Source organism: Capsicum annuum, chromosome 12 (genome assembly GCF_002878395.1).
Source record: "Capsicum annuum cultivar UCD-10X-F1 chromosome 12, UCD10Xv1.1, whole genome shotgun sequence".
Lineage (NCBI taxonomy): Eukaryota > Viridiplantae > Streptophyta > Magnoliopsida > Solanales > Solanaceae > Capsicum > Capsicum annuum.
In genome coordinates, this window is record NC_061122.1 from 4,099,494 (window position 1) to 4,121,700 (window position 22,207).

Below are 22,207 nucleotides of genomic sequence, written 5' to 3' on the forward strand. Positions count from 1 at the left end.
ATTTATGTACAAATGATACAGAGATAGAAAAGCAATAATGAAATCACACCAAAATATATAAAATATTGAAAGAAAAGATTATAAGTGGACACAAAAGAATAAATTGTATAATCAACTATTTGATAGAAAACAAAAACATGATCATCAATGGAACAAAGGTTATAGTCAAAACAGAACCATTATGTTTTCAGAATAATTCCACATAAAATTTGAACAAACACATAGAGCAAATAAACAAACAAGCAAAACTACTCAGATCAAAGTACACCCAAAGCATTGTTTAAAAAAAAAATCATATTTTTTGGCACTAACGCACGATACAAAAAGCATCGTGTTTTCATAATTCATTAAGAAAATCACCAGACTATTTCAGACATGATACAAACAGATCAACAAAGCAAACAAACAATCCAAAAACAGCACAGACAAAGGTGATTGAGTAACCCTAAAACATGAATTTTCCACAGCTTCAATAGCAAAAAACAATTAAAATCAATTTATCAATAAATTTAACAATACACAACAAACAGACACAATTTTTTTTGCTGTGATAACGCATGAAGTAATACAAAAGCATCATGCTTTCATAATAAAAATATACATAATTAATAGAATCAACATTACACATGATACCAACAGATGAAAAACTCAAACAAAAAATCCAAAACTCATTGACTAAGCTAAAACATGAACATTCCTCAGCTTCAATAGCAAAAAACTATTAGCAATATATGCATAACTACATAACACAATCTATTTTACACATTATCCAAGCAGATGAACAAATCAAACGAACAATTCAAAAATCAGCAAAATAAAAAATCATCCAATAAAGTTAAAGCATGAACTTTTACACATTATACAAACAGATGAACAAATCAAACAAACAATTCAAAAAAACAGAACAACTCATTGAATAACGCTAACGCATCAAATCAAACAAAAAAATTCAAAAAACAAAATAAAAAAACCATTTAATAAAGCTAAAATATGAGCATTCCGCAGCTTCTAGATAAAAGCGATACTAAAAACAAAAAAAAAGGCGAAAAATCTCACCAATATATGTGTAGAAACACGCAACGAACAATCAAATCTGCAATTTTTCGCCGAATATGTGGAGAAATACAGTTGTAGAAGGAGTAATTATGGAGATTTAAGCGAAGATTTTGATGTTTGAGGAAGGAAAAAAAAAAAGTTGGTTTAGGGTTTGAGAAGAAAATCTATTTGTGTTTTTCTTTTTGAGAGAGAGAGTAGAGGTGTTTATATAGGAGCTGGACTTGGGGTCAACGACTCGACCGACGACTTCTTGTATATGAAAGTGTATTTTGGGCCTACATGTATAGGCCCAAGGCTTCATAAAGGCCCACTACAAAGAATGTTGACAACTTTGGAGGCCCAATTGTTTTTTCTTTGGGTGAAGTTGTGACCGCGGTTTAAGTTGTAGTCGAAGTTGAATTTGTTTTGTAAATATGAGAACAACAACAACGACAACAAATCTAATATAGTTTCAAAAATAGGGTCTAAGGAGGACGACTTCCTGTAGAGAAAAGTGTATTTTGGGCCTCCATAAGGTTCGTTTATAGGTCCACTACAAAGGGAGTTGAGAATTTTGAAAGGGCCAACTTTACCTTTTTGGGCGAAGTAGAGGTAATGCGGTCACTTTAAGTTGTAGTCAAGTTGAATTTGTTTTGTAAATATGAGGACAACAACAACACAACTAAGCTAGTATAGTTTCAGGATTGAGGTCTAGGGAGGGTAAAGTGTACTTTGACTATACCACTATCATGAAGAGGTAGAGAGGTTATTACTAGGAGACTTTCGGCTTGAGTAACCACTTTGTAAATATGATCCAACTGATTTTATTTTAGATATATGAGATTAAATCTATATCTATATCTATAATAATAATATATTAAAAGTGTGAACCCTTAGAAAAGTAATTTGAACTTTTTGTCATTCATTAAAAGACTTTTCTTTAGACAACACTATCTTTTCACTATTTTTTTAATTTATTATTTAATTATTTTTTAATATATTGACTAGACTTTCTAAAATATATGTGACTCCTAAAATATATGGTAGGAGAATTAATTAATACTTTCCTTCTTTTAATAGAAAATTTTTAAAAACATTGATTATAATAAATATATTAAAAAATAAATGGAGAAAAATTTTGTTTTTGTTTACGTCAATTTTCCAAAAATAAAGACCTAAAATATATGGGACTCCTAAAATATATGATAAGAGAATTAATTAATATTTTTTTCTAATATACTTTTAAAAGAAAAAATTTTAAAACAATGATTATAATAAATATATTAAAAAGATAAATGGAGCAATTTTTTGCTTTGGTTTACGTAATTTTCCAAAAATAAAGGGTTGGTTTACTTTTTCTTAAAAAATATTGGTATTTTTTTATATTTGTGACTTCTTCGAAATAGAAAAAAATAAAAGGTATATTTGTATTAAACTTAGCTTTTCCAAAACAAAATTAAAAAAAAATTCTAAAATATTAACTAGTGTCCTTTTTAAATTTTTGATTCCTTCACTTCTATAAAAAGTATTGTAATTTTGAGATTTTCACCTCTACTCTCTTATGTTCTGTTGTGATATTTTATCTTAATTATATGATTGATGCCCATCTAACTTGATTCGATTGCATGTCTAGATGGATCAACTTTAAAAAAAATTTTGGGTTAAAGGTTAGGTTTAATTATATTATCATAATATCTCAATTAGTTTGTTATTTTGTGGTAGTTTACATTTCCTAAATGAATCTCAATCGATTTTGAGAAATTTTTGAGTGTAAAATTTAAGTTTAATTGTATTGTTTTGATATCACTTTTATGTATTATTTTGTTGATGTTTACAGGTGATAAATAAATGTTGGTCGATTTTGAAGATTTTTTTCATATAAAGGTTAGGTTTAGTTGTATTATTTTCATATCTTTATTATCGTATTATTTTGCTATTATTTACTGGTGGTAGATAAGTGTCGGACGACTTTGAGAAAATTTTTGAGTCTAAAGATTAGATTTAATTGTATTATTTTGATGTCTCGATCATTGTATTGTTTTTTTGTAATTTACAGATGTTAGATAAATGTCGAACGAATTTTAAAAATATTTTTAATAAAGATTAGGTTTAATAAATAAATTCTCCATCTTTACACATTCAAAAGTTATTAGATTTAATTATCATATTCATCTTTATTATTTAAATAAATATCCTATTTAGTGTAATGTTTGAACGCTACACCTAAACTAGTTTATAAAAATTTGTGTATTAAGTTTGCCCGGCTAACTTCGAGTGTTTTTGCTTGAAGTGTGGCCTTATCAAGATCAACGATCGAACATTTTTGCCTGAAGTTTGGTCTAGATTGTCAAGGCCAACTTCAAATTTTTTTTTTAACGAAGTGTTGTCTTGGCAAAATCAAACTTAAGAACATTTTTGACTGAAGTGTGATATTGACAAGGTCAAACTTAACGTATTTTTACTGACGTAAATCAGTGATACATAATGTTTTAGAAGTTATTTTCTAAGTTGAACAAGATGTTAAATATATAGCTCAGGAGTTGATATCAAACCATAACATCATAAAATCAAGTCATATTCTTAGAGAGTCTCAACTTCATAGGATTTTATTGAACAAAAGAATACCATTATTCTGAAAAATATTCATCTGAGTTTTCCCAAATACATCACACCTAATGTGGTTCATGGGAAGAAGGATGCCTCCGGCCAACGCTTAGGTTGATGCAAATGCTCCCTCTTCCTTTATCATTGCTTACGAGAACTTAAGTGAACGCAGTGACTGACTGCCCTTGGTGACTTCATGGGATCAGCCGCTACCAATAGACGCTTGTATCACTAGGCATGCATGTTTGTTTTCACATTTCAAACTATGGCTGCGACGACAAGTTAGCCTTGCAACAATTGTTCCTCTCATTGCACATGCTTTATCTGCAAAACAGGCATGTCACGCCAGAATTTTCAGTTTGCGACACACTCTTGCAAATCTCAAACGAGATGCTCATTCCATCAGTAGTTACACAAGGGAAATCAAATTCATTGCAGACAATCTTGCTTCCAGTGGTTCACACATATATCAAATGAAGAGCGTGGTCATTGAGGTTCCAAGTGGCCTAGGGCCGGCCTGAATACAAAGAGCTCTTGGCAGTAATAAGGGCTCGCGGCAACTCTATCACTTTTGGTAGAACTCTATAACAAACTTCCTTCTCATCAGAGAATCCATTAAAGAAGTGAAAAAACAAAATTCAAGAAAAATTTAGAGAAATCAAGTGAATTATCCAGATGTACTGCACAATAGCTACACTTTTGCTTAACGAAAAACCATAGAACACCATATAAATTTTTGGAATTAAACTAGCAACATCCGGAGATAAAAACATTGTAATTGTACTAACGACAATGATACAAGCATACAAAATTACTTATTCTGAAGAGAAAGATAATCCACCTAGACGCAGCAAAAAACATAAATCTACCTAGAAGTGTAAGACCTCATACTGCTCCAAGGGAACTTTGCCGCTGCAGAGCCAACATCTCTACCACGGTCGCGGCCAACATCAGAACGTTCTTCACCATGGTAACGGCCACGACCGAATCTCATATCTGGCCTATTCCTTCCATCTTTCTTCTCCTCAAGCCAATGCATCTTCTTAGGTTCATCATCCTCAACAATGCTAGACGACTTAGATTTGTTACTCATATTCTTCTTTTCCTCTTGGATCACTCGTATAGGGAAAAGGTCGGGCGATATAGACAATGGATTCTTAAGAGTAACATAAGCTTTTTTGTAGTCTGGTTTAGCAATTAACAGCCCACCTCTCTTCTTCTTCTTTCCATCCATGTTAAGAGTTTGGACCTTTTCAACTTCAAAGCCATAGAGAGACTCCAAAACCCTCTTTATCTCAATCTATACATAAAAATTCAAGAAATATTTAAATCTAAATTTCGTATCCCAATTATTAAATATACCACATGATTCATATAACTCACCCTACTAAGAGTTAATGGTCAAAATCACACCTAATGTATTCCAGTTTTTTAGTTTCATATATGAACTATCGAGTGTGTGAGTTACCTGCTTGAACAATCGCCAACTATTTAACACAACACACCTCAACTATCAATCGCTCACTACTTTTCCAGCCTGAACGATGTATAAAAGTGAACAATTGATAGTGATGTGTGTTTTTGATAAATAGCTGACGATCAGAAGCGGAGCTAGGATTTCCCCTCAAAATCTGAAGAAAAACTAACCGAAGGGGATTCAACATCTACAATATATACATAAAAATCATTTTAATCATATATTAATAACATAATTTTCCATCGAAGGGGGTCGGACGACCCCCCTATTACTAGGCACGGCTCCGCCTAAGCTGATGATAGTTCATGTAGGATACTCACACATGTGATAGTTCAGGTATGAAACATGAAAAATCGGAATACTTTAGATGTGTTCTGAACTTTCACTCTAATACTAAGTATACAAAATACTATTAAGATATGTTACCTTGGAAGCAGCGGGGATGGTTTTGAGGGCGATCTCGGTGATGTTGGAGAAAGAGGAAGGCATGAGGAGTTTAATCGGAAGATTCGCAAAGTTTACAACTCTTCTTCCTAATCTACTTCCCATAGCTATGATACAAAACTACCTAAAACAGAAATACTTCAGCAAAAGAAAATAGAAGATACATATACAAAGGATACAGAGGGGACAAAACAAATGATATATACAAAAGCAGTAATTGAATCACACCAAAACATATTGAAAGAAAAGGTTCAAAGTGAACAAAAACAAATGTGCATTGTATCCGACAACAACAACGACAACAAGAAGATATTCAGTGTAATATGTTTTCGACAGACCCTCGGCTTCAAGATAAAAATAGTCTACATAAGAAGTAGTAGAAATAAAAGAAACAACAGACTATACTTAAAACATCAGATAATAGCAGAACAATACTACAATAAAATACTACTCCACTATAATCAAACTACACGAAACGATAAATAGTAGCAAAAATCGAAAAACAAGAAACAAGAATAATACTAGAGTAAAACATCTAGTTGAACGATAATCAAATTTGCTATGATACACTCCAACTTCACACGGTCCTATTACCCCTAAACTAAATTTTAGCGTATTTTTGTCTTTTAGCTGACATGACACTTTGACATTGGCCTCGTTTTATGTAATAAAGGTTCCACGCCAGCCCAAAAGGGTTACAAGAATATGCTAAAATCGAGTTCAGTAGTAATAGGACCCCTATGAAGTTGGAGTGTATCGTAACAACTTTGGCCATAGTTCGGGGGCGGGGGACGGGGGTACTGGATGCTTATCTCTAAAAGAATCAACAAACTATACTAAAAACAACAGATAACAGCAGCACAATCCTACAAGAAAATACTACTATAATAAGACTACACGAAATAACAAATATTAGCAGAAACGAAAAATAAGAAACAAGAATAATACTATACATTAAACAAAAACTCGTAGATCAATGGAGAGAATTACTCCCTCAGTTCTAAAATAACTGCCATATTTTGCTTTTTGAGAGTCAATTTGACTAATTTTTAAAGCTAAATTACATTAGATTAATTCTATAGTGTGAAACTAAAATTACAACATTCAAAAACTATACAGAAAGTACTATAAGTTACAATATTTATCATATACATTTCAAAACGTTGGTCAAAGTTGATATCATTTGACTTAAAAACAACCTAGTTAGTGCACTAACTCAAACCTAGTTCTTGCACGAAATGTCCTGCTAACATAGGAACCCCCAGGACTCGCTAGCATTGAAAGTAAAACAACATAGGAACTCCCAGGACTCGATAGCATTGAAAGTAAAACATAGCACAATCTTGAAAGCATGATAACTAGTCACTTTGTCACAATTCATTCATTGAGGCATATTATCAAACACTTGCATGGTATACAAACTTGCATATATGCTAACATGCTATGATTTCACTTATTCAACTCACATGAACATTTTATCAAACACTTGGAAAAAAAACACTGCAGCGAGTATTTTGGATCTATTTTATAGTACATGATATAAACAAATGAGCAAATCAAACAAAAAATACAAAAACCAACAAAAACAAAATCATTAAATAACACTAGACATGAATTAAGAAATAATAAAATCTTACCAATATAAGTAGAAATAGGAAATTAAAGCACAAATCTGCAATTTTTCGCTGAATATTAGAATTATAAAGATTTAAGAGAGAAAAACTAGTGTTATGTTAAGGTTTAAGAGAAAAAGGAAGAGAAAATGGCAAAAATGGTCCTTATATTTGAAGGGGGTGTTCAAAATAGCCCTTTGGCTAAATTTAATTATTCCGGCTAAAAGTGTTAATATTTGATAAATTTAAAACATCAAAATTGTTAAGTGTATATTTAAGGGATTTTTTTTGTTATATGAAAAAATAAAAAGGATCATTTTCGAAAGAACTTGTAATAACTAGTAAAAAGGAAAACCGAAAAGAAATAATTTTATCTAAATTACATATATTTGGATATCAATTAAAACTATTTTAAGAAAAAGTAGTTAGATACTTAAACGACAGAATAAATGTTTTAACTTGATCTTTTAACCATTAAAAAATGCAGTGCAGTGGATGAGACTGCTATTTTCTTCAAGATATCCTGGGTTTGAGCCTAGTATGAAAAAATCTTTGATAGAAAATGTTATCTCCGAATAAGGCTCTACTTGACGCGAATTTGGATTAGTACTCCAATGCGGATAAGACAATGAGTGAAAAATAATTTTTTTTTGAATCTTTTGTATATATAAAGTTTAACAAGTAAAAATATATATACGTCCTATGTGATGTCTTATCTGATAATTTATATATTTATTCAGTTTTATACAATTTTAAGTGTTTATTTGTGCATATTTAAAATTAGATAATATACATATCAGCCGAAGTCAAATTAAATCGTATATTATCTATTTATGACTAACTAAAAAGGGAAAAATTAAAAAGAAAGCTGAATTCTACTCCTTCTCGAGAATTCGGGAATATAATAGGTTTCAAAGAGTTAGTAGATGGGATTGCTCCATCCTTAATTACAGATCAAGAGTTTGACTCTGTTGGGAGCGCTGACGCTTTAATGAGCCTGCAATGCGCGATCTGAGCACTGGCACTTTAATGAACCTGCAACGCGGGCGCAATCTAAATTAGTCGGGCGGGCACCGAATGAAAAAAAAAAGAAAGATAAAATAAAAAAGGAAGCACACTTGTGTTCTTCTTCCTTCCCGGGGTTTTGTGAATAGTAATAGGTTTCAACCGTAAAAAGCAACTGGCGCCTTTCTTCTTCTTCTTCTTCTTGTTTTCCTCAGCAAAAAATGCGAACCAGAAATCAGGCAAAACAACAAAATCAATCAAATGGTATTTTTTCTAACTCCTTAACCCACTAATTAACAACCCCCCCCCCCCCCCCCCCTAAAAAAAAAAAAATGCAAATCAAGAATGCATAAAAATTCCTCATTTTCATTTGATTGTATGTCATATTTAACTACCCTTTTATCAGATTATTTGGCATTTGTTTGCTATTTTCAGTTTAGCAACTGTTTAACCACAGCAAAACATAACCAAGAATGCATAAAAATTCAATCTTTGATGATTGTTTCTCATGGACTTGTGTTATGTGCTAGTTTGTTAATTTCATTAGCGGAGCACATTGAGGTCTGGTTAACTTATGTGTTCCATTTTGGACAGCAAATGAAGACTCTTTGAAACGCTATAGTGAGATGGAGAACGCAAGTGACTGCAAAGACGAAGCTAGTGGTTTGCAATCGTTCCTTATTAATATATTTTCTTTTAAAATCTCGATATGAAGTTTAATATGCATTGACAATAGTAGTAGAGATTTGAGTACTTGAATGTTAGAACTACGTTAAGAATTACATGCTTGATTTCAGAAACTCTTGCAAACATATCTCGTGGTGCAGTGGGGAAACTTTTGAAACGAGTCAACAAGTCACGTCGTTCTCGGGGTCTGAAAACAGATGATAGTTACCTGTGCAAGCAGGATACCACGGGCAAGGTTAGTTTTCTTTCTTGCTCTATCGCTTCAGTTATGCAATGTATCGAGTGAAACATTTCCTTCAGCAAGAAGTATCTCTTTGTTTCACATTGCTGAATAATCATTTGTGGTTTCCATGTGTTTCGGAAGATGTTTTAGACACGAACTGCATTTGAATAATGGATTTCTTAATTTGTATTGTGTTTTGTATGTTTAGCCAGAGAATGTATCGAGGGATGCAGAAAAGCAGCTTACTGGTAAGCAGCTTACTGGTACTACAGTTGTAAGGACTACATTAGATGCTAAATGCTGCACTAGAGATGTGTTACAAAACGTGCCATCGGAAGTGGAAAATGGAAGTACAGATGTTCTGTGTCAGAATATTGAGAGGGAAGATGAACTTGATGGTGTTGATTGGGAAGATGGGTCAGTTCATACTTTGAAGTCTGAAAGCATTGTTAAGGAAGATACAATCAATGGTGTGACTGTTGAGTTTGATGCCCCGCCTGATCCTAGTCCTAGTAAACAGAAGACAGTACGCCGAGCAACTGCTGAAGAAAAGGTGGTTTGAATGTCATACGAAAATATATTAATACCATCTATAATTTAGTCCCTTTTTGGATGTGAATGAGTTATACTTTTCCCCCTTATATTACAGGAATTGGCTGAGCTTGTGCATAAGGTTAACTTACTTTGTTTACTAGCAAGGGGCAGGCTGGTAGATAGCGCTTGCAATGATCCTCTTATCCAGGTTCTTTCTTATGCCTGTAGAGTGATAGCCCCCCCACCCCCCACGCCCACCCCCAACCAACCAAATTGCCACCGATATTTGCATGCACTGATATCTGATGTGCCAAACCTCCTAACAACTATTTTATTGGCTCGTCTTTTATAATTAACTTGAATCCACCCACCTGCCCAGGCTTCAAGAAAAAGAATTAAAAGATTAGTAAACAGGAATGTTCATTCAAAACTTTGGGAAATTAAGGAGGTCTAAGTTAAGCGGCAGTATAATTCTCTGTTTTCCTTAGTCAACGCGGTTGGGGGAGGACAGGGAAAATGGTAACAGTTGTGAGGAGTGAGGCGACCTCACTTTTTAGAAGTCGTGCCGATATTTTCTTCACAGGTTTCTGAAATTATATTTTTAACTCAAGGTAATTTCGAGGAATATGTGAGTGGTAGCGAAAATTACAAAGATGTGGAAAAATATAGGAAAATCCTATTTGATGTCCAACTACATTTGTCATCTTTCAACTTTGTTGTTGTTATGGTTGTGTCATGTGTTCAAGCTTAGAAATTGTATAAATTTTAAAATCTTTATATGATTTTACAACCCATGATCAGTGGGAACTTTATTGCTATGCATGGTGGAAGGTGGAAGGTATCCGATGGATTTAGTCGAGGTGCACTAAAGTTTGCCCAGACACCACGGTTATTAAAAAAAAAACCTCAAATAATTTTAGTTATCATATTTTTTCTTTTCGTAACTCTCATTCATTTATGACATTGATCTTTGACTTAGCATGACTTTTTCTAAAAAAACCATTAATATTTGACTTAGCATGCTATGCGTCTTCTGTGTGCATGTTGAATACAAAAGAAAGAGGTCTCAAGTGTGGAAGATTCTAGAAGAAGCAATAATAGACTAGTTGTTTTTCTGTTATAACTGTTTTCAGGTAGTTACACTAGTGCTAATGGGTAGTTAGTTAGTTAGCCTAATCTCTAGCCTATAAATGTATATGACTATACACATTGAAGCACAATGAATACAAACAGTTACTCTTCTCTCTCATCTTCTTTCTCTCTCAGTTCTCTTCCTTCCTTTCTTCTACAAACACTATCAAACTCTGTACTTCCTTCATTGATGAATTAACAAGAAGCTTACTGCTATCTTGTATAATTACATAGTATCAGAGACAGGTTGGCTAGATCAAAACTAGCTACCTTAGAAGGTTCAAGTAATGGAAAATGGTGTCGAAATGAGTGGTGGATCAACCAGCAGTGCAAGAGCAGTTACTGCAATGGATTACAATCATCCTCTTTTTCTCAGTCCCTCAGATGTTAGTGGAACACAAATCATCTCCTTCCAATTGACAGGTGTGGAAAATTTCTCTATCTGGTTTAGGTCTATGCGTGTAGCTCTGTTAGGAAGGAATAAATTAGGACTTGTTGATGGTTCTTGCACAAAAGAAAAGTTTTCTTCTGTTCTGGGAAACCACTGGGAAAGAGTAAATGCTATTGTATTATCATGGATTATGAACTCTGTGTCTAAAGAGTTATTAGGTGGAATCATGTATGCATCAGTTGCAAGTGTTGTGTGGAATGAGTTGCTTGAAAGATTCAACAAAGTAGATGGTGCTAGAACTTTCAATCTGCACAAGGAAATTGCAACACTATCTCAAGGAGCAGCTTTTATGTCCTGCTATTTCTCAAAACTGAAGGATCTATGGGAAGAATTTGAGGCACTTGTGCCTGCTCCTGGTTGTGATTGTGAAAAGTCCAAGGAGTTTGTTCTACATCTACAAAAACTGAAGTTGTTTCTGTTCCTCATGGGACTAAATGAAACAAATACACAGGCTAGAAGTCAGATACTACTTATGGCTCCTATGCCTACTGTCAATCAGGCATATGCCATGATAATGAGTGATGAAAGGCAAAAATCTATAGCTACTAATGCAGGTGTGCTAGGATCTGGTCCTGCAGGCATTGGTAGAAGTCTTGACTTAGCCATGTTTACAAGAAATGAGACACAAAAATTCAAGAAGAACTACAATTTGCAATGTGACTTCTGTAAGCTAAAAGGTCATACTAAGGAAAATTGTTGGAAGTTAGTTGGATATCCTCAAGATCACAAGTTCAAAAAGAGGTTCAGGTCCGAAGGAGCTAATGCAGCATACAAGGTGACTAGTGATTCTCAAGATACTACAGAAATGACTACAAGGCAAGGTTCACATTCAAGGTCTATCCAAAGTAACTGGTTCAATGATGGATGCCATTAAGAAGAGTCTGAAATGTAGTTGGATCAACTAGGTCAGATGGGAACAACAATCTTTACTAAGGAACAATATGATCAAATCCTGTAGATGATCAACAAAAATAGTGGTGCTAGCACTTCTACTGAGACAACAAATGCTGCAAATGCAGGTATTAGTGTATTTCTAGCTTCATATGAGTCAAGAAATTGGATAATTGACACTGGTGCCACAAATCACATGGTTGGAAAGTTAGACCTACTAGTGAATGAGTCCATAACAAAACTAGATAAGCCAAGAAGGGTGCATTTACCTAATGGTGATCTGACTGAAGTTACACATGTGGGATCTAGTTATGTGTCTGCTGAAAATAGTATAACAAATGTGTATCATATTCCTCAGTTTACATGCAGCTTGCTTTCAGTATCACAATTGACCAAGGAATGGAAATGTTCAGTGAACTTCTTTCCTGATTTTTGTGTTTTCCAGGATCTTTGTATTGGAAAGGTGAGGGGATTGGTAAGCTTGATGGAGGTCTGTATCTCTTAGTGAATACTCAAGAAAGGAAGGTTGCAGCAGCAACAAAAGTCTCTACTAAAGCTGATGAAAGTAAAGCCCAAGTTGAGGTTGATCTGTGGCATAGAAGATTACGACATGCCTCCTCTAATATACTTTTAAAGTTGCTACCTACTAAATTTCATGTAGTAGAAGATAGAGTAAAGAAATGTACTATCTGCCCTTGTGCCAAGCAAACCAGACGTCCTTTTCCTACAAGTAATACTCAGTCTGCATGTTTTGATCTAATACATATGGATCTATGGGGACCTTATAGTATTCCTACTATGAATGGTAATAAATTCTTCTTAACAGTGGTTGATGATTGTTCAAGTTTTACTTGGTTGTTCTTATTGAAACTCAAGTCAGATGTGTATGTGCAGATACAACAATTTCTTGAGTATGTTAAGACACAGTTTGGCAAAACTGTGAAAGTAATTAGAACTGACAATGGAACTGAGTTTGTGAACTCATTATGCAGTAGTTTATTTGCAACCAAAGGTATTGTACATCACACCTCATGTTCTTATTCACCTCAACAGAATGGTATGGCTGAAAGAAAGCACAGACACATCCTAGAAGTCACAAGAGCATTGAGGTTTCAAGCAACAATACTTGTTAAGTTTTGGGGATATTGTGTTTTAGCTGCTGTGTATCTCATAAACAGGTTACCTAGTTCAAGTATTGATTATTATACTCCATATGAGAAATTATATGGTACTAAACCATCTTGTGAGCACCTAAGAGTAATAGGTTGTCTCTGTTATGCTAAGGTGCAAAATGAGTCTGACAAGCTCATGCCAAGATCAAGAGCAGCTGTGTTGATGGGATATTCTAGTACTAAGAAGGGATATGTCTTATATGACATATCTACTACTGTTTTCTTTGTTAGCAGGGATGTGTCTTTCAGGGAGATGTGTTTCCTTTCAAGCTTGAAGCAGCTGATGATCAGATTCCCTATCATGTGTTTCCATTATTTCCATTAGAAGATCAATATTCAGCAGCAAGTGATGTTATGACACCCTTGCAGGCTCCTATAAATGTCTCTCCGAACATTGTGAACCATTAAGAATACCTACAGCCTCATGTACCTACTACTAGACAGACCATAACCAAGGTTTATCAAAGAAGATCAAGCAAACATCAAGAGGTTACTCGGCAAGAACATCAACTACAACGGGTTCCTAATACTACACAGCCTGCAACTCAACCATCTGCAGCTCAAGATCAAAGGAAATCAACTAGAGAAAGGAAGTCACCAGCATGGATGAATGATTTTGTCTCTAAGAATACAAAGAAGGTACGCTATGCTCTTGCTAATCATATATCATATGATAAACTATCTCAGTCCTATAAGAGTTTTGTGGTGAAAACCTTATCTGTTATTGAGCCTACAAGCTACTCTGAGGCCTGCAAAAATCCTAGATGGATAGATGCAATGAAGACTGAAATAGAGGCCTTAAATTCCAACCACACTTGGGAGGTTGTTCCCTTGCCTAAAGGTAAAAAAGCCATTGGTTGCAGGTGGATATATAAGATGAAGTATAAGGCTTCAGGTGAAGTGGAAAGATTTAAAGTAGACTTGTAGCAAAGGGTTATGGACAAAGAGAAGGGATTGATTACAAAGAAACCTTCTCACCAGTTGTGAAGATGAAAACAGTAAGAACTATTCTTGCTACTGCTGCAAAGAAGAATTGGTTTGTTCATCAGATGGATGTCTACAATGCATTTCTATATGGTGACCTCACTGATGAAGTATACATGGAGTTGCCTCAGGGATTTGCCAGTCAGGGGGAGAATTCAGTGTGCAGACTGACCAAATCCCTATATGGCTTAAAGCAAGCACCTAGACAATGGAACACGAAGCTATCAGAAGTCTTACTAAGGTCTCAGTTTGTTCAAAGTCAATATGATCCATCTCTGTATATAAGAAGGACACAAGAAGGAATCACTTTGGTACTTGTGTATGTTGATGATATGCTAATCACTGGTGATAGCTTGAAACTGATAGAAGATGCAAAAGTTATGCTACAACAAAGCTTCAAAATGAAGGATCTAGGTGAGTTAAGGTTCTTCCTTGGTATAGAATTTGCAAGGTCAAGCAAAGGGATACTAATGCACCAGAGGAAATACACTCTAGAGTTACTATCAGAGTTGGGATTGACAGCAGCTAAACCAGTGGTTACTCCTATGGACTACAATGCCAAACTGACCTCAAAACAATTTGATGATCAATACAAACAGCTACAACCTACTGATGATCCTCCTGCAAATCAAGGTGTATATCAAAGACTGATTGGCAAGTTACTATACTTAACCATGACTAGACCTGATATTGCATTTAGTGTACAGACACTAAGTCAGTTTCTACAAGAGCCAAAGAAGTCTCACATGGATGCTGCAATTAGAGTTGTGAGATATGTTAAAAATCAACCTGGTCAGGGTGTGTTACTATCTAGTGAACCAAGTGATCAGGTGAGTGGTGAGTGCCTACTGTGATGCAGATTGGGCATCATGTCCTCAAACCCGGAGATCAGTGACTGGTTACTTTGTAAAAATTGGGAAGTCAGTTATATGCTGGAAGTCAAAGAAACAAGCTATTGTTTCCAGAAGTTCAGCTGAGGCTGAATTCAGAAGCTTAGCAGCTGTAACAGCTAAGCTGGTTTGGATACTAGGCTTGCTAAAGGAAATTGGAATGGAAGTAAAGCTGCCAGTCAAGGTGTTTAGTGACAGCAAATCATCTATTCAAATAGCTGCCAATTCAGTTTACCATGAGAGAACTAAACACACTGACATTGATTACTTCTTCATAAGAGAAAAGATAAGCTAAGGGATGATCACTACAAACTATATTTCTACACAAGATCAACTTGCAGATATGCTGACCAAAGGCCTCACCAAGGCTCAACAAGTGCATCTAAATCACAAGCTAGGAATGTGTGACATTTTTTCACCTTCCTAGCTTGAGGGGGAGTGTTGAATACAAAAGAAAGAGGTCTCAAGTGTGGAAGATTCTAGAAGAAGCAATAATAGACTAGTTGTTTTTTTGTTATAACTGTTTTCAGTTAGTTACACTAGTGCTAACGGCTAGTTAGTTAGTTAGTTAGTTAGCCTAATCTCTAGCCTATAAATGTATATGACTATACACATCGAAGCACAATGTATACAGGCAGTTACTCTTCTCTCTCATCTTCTTCCTCTCTCAGTTCTCTTCCTTCCTTTCTTCTACAAACACTATCAAACTCTGTACTTCCTTCATTGATGAATTAACAAGAAGCTTACTGCTATCTTGTATAATTACAGTGCATGATATGGGAAATGCAGGTGAACTTTTGCTTTTAAATCTTTCGCTCGATGTACTGATACTCACTTTTGCCAGGCTGCTTTACTTTCACTGCTGCCTGCACATCTGATGAAGTTGACCGATGTTCCAAAACTTACTGCAAAGACTCTAGCTCCTCTTGTCAATTGGGTATCTGTTGCATGTTCTCATCATAACTGACATTTGATATACAAGTTCCGATCTCTTATTTCGCCTCTTACCACTGGGTGCAGTTCCACAGTAAATTTCGTGTTGGAAGTTCAAATGATACGGAGAAGCCATTTCATTCAGCTTTGGCATCAATTCTTGAGTCTCAGGAAGGAACCCAAGAAGAGGTATGTTTTCCTTTATAAGTTTTTCCTTTATTTTGCTTGTTCTGAGCATAGCTTTTATCGCAACATTGTGTGCTTTCTTGGAAATTTCATATGTATTGAATAATGGCTACCCTGTCATTGACATATTTCCTTTGTGTCACATGTTTGCTTCTCCACCCCATCATATATTTGCATCTTCTTGCTTTAGGATATGAATCAGTTGGTCGGAGACTATGTTGCATGCTTAACATGGTAGACTTGACATGCACAGTCTTATAATCGTAGGAGATGGTAATAGGCAATTATGGTTGCTGCCAAAGAAAGTGGTTTGACTAATGTTTTTCTGATAAAGTCACCAAATTTAGCTTCAATTTCTTGTAGTTCAGACACAGTAATTCATGGCAGATCCGCTTGTGAAGTTTCTCAGACAAGAAGTAGAACAACCTGTCCTGTTTTTGTGTTTGTTCACTTAGATATTTCGTTAGTTCTTTGTTTGCCCTTCTTGCCGTAAAAAAAAAAAAAAAATAGAAAATAAAGAAACTATGGTCATTCAGATATGGTGTAATATCCTGGTTAATTGCTTAAACTTTGGAAACTTCCTATTCAAAAGTAAATTCAGAGGCTGTGCAGGCTTCTACATCTTGATAGAAGAAACAGCGATTAGTATGTTGCCCACTGATCTTAGAAACGAGCCCTTTTCTTTTTTGTTATTACAGGTTGCTGCATTATCTGTCGCGCTGTTTAGGGCTTTGAATCTTACGACCAGGTAAGCTGCTATTTTTCGTATTCTATTACAACTAAAAAGCCTCTGTTCCTTTTCTACTGACTGTTTTATTATCCATTACTCTGGCTTTTGAATGACGATTATGTCTTAAATGCTGTAAGCCCTAACTTGACCATGACGATATTCATTTCAATGTTTAAGTCAAAGCAAAAGGTCATGCTAGGAACACAGTTTCCTTCCCCTCCCTCCCATGGTTCGGCTTCCACTTGATTCCAAGAATAATTCAAAATGCAGAAAAAGGTTGGAGAAGGGGAAAGAGGGATTACTATAAGAGAAAAGAGAGAGGGGAAGGGGGGAATAGAGTGATGGTGTAGAGAGAGCAATGGCAGAGAGAGGGGTAGGTTGCTAGGCGCAACAGAAGTTATCCAGAGCATTTAATCTATGAAGTTAAGCTGCGTAGAATGTATTAACTCTGAAGCTGTCTCAATCAGTTAAATTATTTTTTTGACTTGTGTTGCCCAGTTCGTATTGTGTCCTGTTTCTCATTTTTTCTGTTACATATTTAATTAGTTGCTAGAGCTATTGCGTTGTGATGTTTAACACATTTATCTATGAATTGACTATTCTTGGAGTAACGAAGTGCATAAATATGTTTTGATACATTTGTGGAAGTCCACCTTCTGGAAGACTTTTATTTTGGTAACAAGCGGCATAGTCTAGGAAGTTAGGTGACAATGTTGCATTAGAACTTCCCCCTTGTAGAGGTTTTTTACTACATTTCAAACATGAAAAGCCCCTGGTAGTATACCAAAAAGGACACTTTAAGCTGCTTATTTTTTCTATTCTCAATCTTGCAAGCTTTAAGAAAGCTCCAACGATTGCAAGTTTTCAATCTCATGAGAAATTACCTTCAAGATATCTGAAGACATTCTTTGCAGGTTTGTATCAATCATGGATGTTGCTTCCTTGAAGCCTGAAATTGAGAAACCATATCCCTCTGGTCAAGGCCCTAGTAGGGCTGGTAGCGAGATATTTAACTCTTCAACATTGATGGTGGCTAGACCAAGGTGTTCTCCTATCTCTCCTGCTAAATCTATGGCTGATGGCAAACATAATGTTTCTGATAAGACTTCAACATCTGCTGGCCAAGCTAACAATGGCAAGCCTAGAGAAACTATTACAGGTAAATCTAATGAAAGAATGTCGGAGTCAACATCGGATGTTCAGCATGATATTAATGAGAGGCGAAAGAGAAAAGGGGATCTTGAATTTGAGATGCAGCTGGAAATGGCTCTTTCTGCCACTGCAGTTGAAATTTCTAGGAACACTATGATCGCAGATGTGAAGGATGAACAAAGTACTTCATCAAATGTATCACCGTTCAAAATGAAGAAAATTAAAGCAGAAGAGTGTTCAACATCCTCTCATGGAATATCAACTGCTCTTGGATCTAGGAAAGTAGGTGCACCTCTATACTGGGCAGAGGTCTACTGCAGTGGTGAGAACCTGACTGGGAAATGGGTGCATGTTGATGTTGTAAATGCAATTATTGATGTAGAGCAAAATGTGGAAGCTGCAGCTGCTGCATGCAAGTTGCCTTTAAGATATGTTGTTGCTTTTGCTGGAAATGGAGCTAAAGATGTGACACGCAGGTTTCCACTTCTTGCTGCTTTGGTGTTCCTAATTTCATTAAGTGTTGTAGTTTCTCTTAAGTTTAGTTCTGTTGGTCATCGTTCTATATATAATCTTAATTATTTTTTCTGCAGCATGATAAAATAATTACTCCTTGGTTTCATTACTATATAATTACTTTTTTCATAATATTACTGTGTCACACACAGAATCTTAAAATCGTGTCTTGCCCTTGTCAGTTGTTCCTCATTTTATTCCTTCCCTACATCAACGAGGTGTAAGCCATGAATTTTTTTTTTTTTAAAGTTTGTTTGGTATGTTGTTGTTGATCATTATAGTCTTCATCATTTTGTTTATGAACTAAAGTACACTTATTATATTGCACTTTAATTGTGCTTTGTGCTTAAAGCTCTGATAGACTCGGAGCACTTTTTAGCGCTTTTCGCCTTTGGCGACATTGGATACATTCAGAGGCTTTTAAATTAATTGAAAGAGCTGACTTATAAAAAAAATTGTAAAAAGTGTTGATATCCGTACGGATGAGATTAACTGGTAGATGCTTCTGTCTAATATATCTTTCAATTTTCTTGTCAGGTACTGTACAAAGTGGCACAAGATAGCATCTGAACGAGTCAACTCAATTTGGTGGGATGAAGTATTGGCACCGTTAAAGGATTTGGAGTCAGTTGCCACCAATGGTGAAGTTCATTTTGCACAAGGAGGTAATGATTGTCTGCTGGATATGTGTGAACATAGTGATAGAGAACTAATGCAAAATTCTTTAATGGAATTCTGTTACAGCAAACAGGAGCTCTCTCGAAGATATGGAGTTGGAAACTAGGGCACTGACTGAACCTCTTCCCACAAATCAACAGGTATAACAAACACAAGTATCCGCCAAAATGTCACTATGTTGTACCGATAGATTTGTTTTGAAGTAATTTTTCCTTGCAGGCTTACAGAAGTCATCACCTATACATAATCGAAAGATGGCTTAACAAAAATCAGATACTCTACCCCAAAGGACCTGTATTAGGTTTTTGTTCTGGTCATCCAGTATACCCACGATCCTGTGTACAAATACTCCAAAGAAAGGAAAGATGGCTTCGCGAGGGGCTCCAAGTGAAAGCTAACGAGACACCAGCAAAGGTTTTTGTCTGAACATAAATCTTTTGTGTGTCTGCGTTATGATTTTGATTGTCCACAGATGCGGAAGTACCATAATCTGCTGGCTTATGCTCAGGTTCTGAAACGTTCTGGAAAGCAGAACAAAGGACAGGATGTTGAAGATGATGATTGTGGCGAGGGGGATTGTGGAGGAACTGTCGCCCTCTATGGACATTGGCAAACTGAACCACTGATTCTTGCACCTGCAGTAAATGGCATTGTACCTAGGGTAAAGCCTTCTAAATAATACACGTGTTAAGAAAGTTGAGATTTATTTGCAATTTGACATTTTATGTTAATTTATCAGCATTGTACTGCACAAGTGCATGATCTGTTAAGAATAGGTTATGACTTGTTTTATAGCGGAAACAATGAGAGGATAGTAGACAAAAAGGTTTTCTGGTCAGGTTAGTGTAACGAAGAAAGTAGGAGGTTGAATGAGTTTTGCCTACAAAATCTGCTTATAGGTTAAAGACTATGAAGCTACCTAATTTTCGTGAAAGAGAAGGGATAGGGAATAGTGGAAGGGAACTTGCATATTCGTGTTCCCCCTTTAGGTTGTATAGTATCTTAAATGATGAGTCTGAAAGTATTAGGCTTCATCCTGGAGAATAAGCAGTTCGGTGCAATTTTTTTCTTCAACTACACTCATTGACAACCTTCAAATATTGCTTCTGGTTCATTTGTTGGCTTCTTGAGATTGCTCGAGAAGGTTATTTGTGCCTGTTCACACATTCTGCATGTTATGTTTGTATGTACACCATTTTGCTTCTTTTCTTATATGTAGCAGAAAGGATAATTGGTTACAACATTCTTCCTCGGTTTATTTTGGTTTGTTTGCCAGTCTTGTCTTTATGGCTGTTTCTGGCTAGAATCTGACTATTGCTGTCTTTTTTCCTAGAATGAGCGTGGTCAAGTGGATGTCTGGTCCGAGAAGTGCCTTCCACCCGGTACAGTCCACTTGAGATTGCCAAGGTTGGTTCCTGTTGCTCAAAGGCTGAAAATAGATTTTGCACCTGCTATGGTTGGATTTGAATTCCGGAATGGTCGATCTCTACCTGTTTATGAGGGGATTGTGGTGTGTACCGAGTTCAAGGATGCAATTCTAGAGGTAAATAAATTGATTCGAATAGATTTTCATTGCTTGATTACATATTTTTGATGTCCTTTGTAACGGGGGACCAATAAAGCTCCTCTGAAATGCCTTGAACTTTTTCTTTTGAATGCTATCAAACATGTCCAGCTCTATTAGGGGTCGTTTGGTTGGAAAGCAAGTTAGGATTAGCTATCCCAGGATTAGTTATCCCACCCTCAAGGAGGGATAAGAAAAACACTACAATCCCGGGATAATTAATTCCGGGATGAGTTATCCCATGCATTTTGTTCCAACCAAACATGAGATAAGCTCCTCTTCTAAATTAATCCCGGGATTAGTTATCCTTATCCATCCTAGCAAACGACCCTTTACTGTATTTGAAGCCATCAGGTAGAACTAATGTCGAAGTTGTTGAGATGTTATCAGGCATATAGAGAAGAAGAGGTGAGAAGAGAGGCCAAAGAGAGGAGGAAGACTGAAGCAGAAGCTCTTTCCAGGTGGTATCAGCTTCTTGCATCGCTTGTTACCCGACAGAGACTGCAAAATCGCTACGTAGATGGGGCATCTTCACAATCAGCGGTCAATATTGCAACATCCAACGATGATAAATCCTCCTTACCAGCCGGTGGCAGTGAGAACACGAGCGCTCATCAAGAAAAATCCGAGATTGCCAAATCGACTAGTCCATCATTTGTATTTGCTGAAAACCATGAACATGTATTCCTAGTAGAAGATCAGACTGTTGATGAAGAAAGTTCAACAAGGACAAAACGATGTCGTTGTGGCTTTTCAGTTCAATATGAGGAGTTATAGAGCTTTTATAATCTCTCAAGTAGGTTTTTGGTTCAGTTTAAGAAGTTAAGATAACTTTTTGTTCTCTATTTTATCTCATGCAAGTTAGTTTGTAAGGTGAGGTTGATAGTAATACTAATGTATAATCTTTGTAGCATAGGATCGTGACTTAAACGATCCGCGTTTTGTATAATATCGGTTTGCCATGAGCTTAAATGGGCTGGTATGGTAAGTGAAGATTCATATGACTGACATGAGCTTAAATGGGCCGGTATGGTAAGTGAAGATTCCTATGACTTTGACATGAGCTTAAATGGCCGGTATGGTAAGTGAAGATTCATATAGTTAGTTTGTAAGTTGAAGTTGGTAGAAATACTAATGTATGATCTATGTAGCATAAGATCATGACTTAAACGATCCGCGTTTTGTATAATATCGGTTTGCCATGCGCTTAAATGGGCTGGGATGGTCAGTGAAGATTCATATGACTGACATGAGCTTAAATGGGTCGATATGGTAAGTGGAGATTCATGACTTTGACATAGGCTTAAATG

The 22,207-nt window shown here is 35.7% G+C and overlaps 3 protein-coding genes across 8 annotated transcripts in view; 1 reads left to right on the forward strand and 2 right to left on the reverse strand.

Annotated features, from left to right (window-relative positions):
* The window catches only part of LOC107870500 (THO complex subunit 4D), an 8,663-nt gene extending 7,363 nt beyond the window's left edge, over positions 1-1,300 (reverse strand). Inside the window, exon 1 of one of the 2 annotated variants that reach the window (XM_016717055.2) lies at positions 1,057-1,300. The gene's annotated coding sequence lies outside the window, so the exon portion shown is untranslated. The remainder of the gene's footprint in view (positions 1-1,056) is intronic. The other variant, XM_016717056.2, reaches the window with a different exon arrangement.
* Positions 1,301-3,619: 2,319 nt separating this feature from the next.
* Positions 3,620-7,648, reverse strand: LOC107870499. Of its 4 annotated transcripts, none has more exons than XM_016717053.2 (4): positions 7,198-7,648; positions 5,543-5,684; positions 4,509-4,939; positions 3,620-3,963 (listed from the first exon to the last, which is right to left on the reverse strand). In XM_016717053.2, the coding sequence occupies exons 2-4, from the start codon at positions 5,663-5,665 to the stop codon at positions 3,960-3,962; spliced, it is 558 nt and encodes a 185-aa protein (XP_016572539.2). In that variant the 5' UTR covers positions 5,666-5,684; positions 7,198-7,648; the 3' UTR covers positions 3,620-3,959. The 4 variants fall into 4 exon arrangements, with proteins under 4 accessions (XP_016572539.2, XP_047256545.1, XP_047256546.1 ...); XM_047400589.1 differs by having other exon boundaries at positions 5,543-5,680; positions 7,198-7,336; XM_047400590.1 differs by lacking the exon at positions 3,620-3,963 and having other exon boundaries at positions 4,359-4,939; positions 7,198-7,568.
* Positions 7,649-8,106: 458 nt separating this feature from the next.
* On the forward strand, positions 8,107-21,901 carry LOC107870498 (DNA repair protein RAD4). 2 transcript variants are annotated; one of them, XM_016717051.2, is made up of 15 exons: positions 8,107-8,442; positions 8,773-8,841; positions 8,976-9,100; positions 9,297-9,641; positions 9,738-9,830; positions 15,986-16,078; positions 16,162-16,263; positions 16,959-17,008; positions 17,905-18,618; positions 19,193-19,320; positions 19,400-19,473; positions 19,553-19,747; positions 19,842-19,994; positions 20,667-20,876; positions 21,288-21,901. In XM_016717051.2, the coding sequence occupies exons 1-15, from the start codon at positions 8,400-8,402 to the stop codon at positions 21,672-21,674; spliced, it is 2,781 nt and encodes a 926-aa protein (XP_016572537.2). In that variant the 5' UTR covers positions 8,107-8,399; the 3' UTR covers positions 21,675-21,901. The 2 variants fall into 2 exon arrangements, with proteins under 2 accessions (XP_016572537.2, XP_016572538.2); XM_016717052.2 differs by lacking the exon at positions 15,986-16,078.
* The last annotated feature ends 306 nt before the right edge of the window (positions 21,902-22,207 follow it).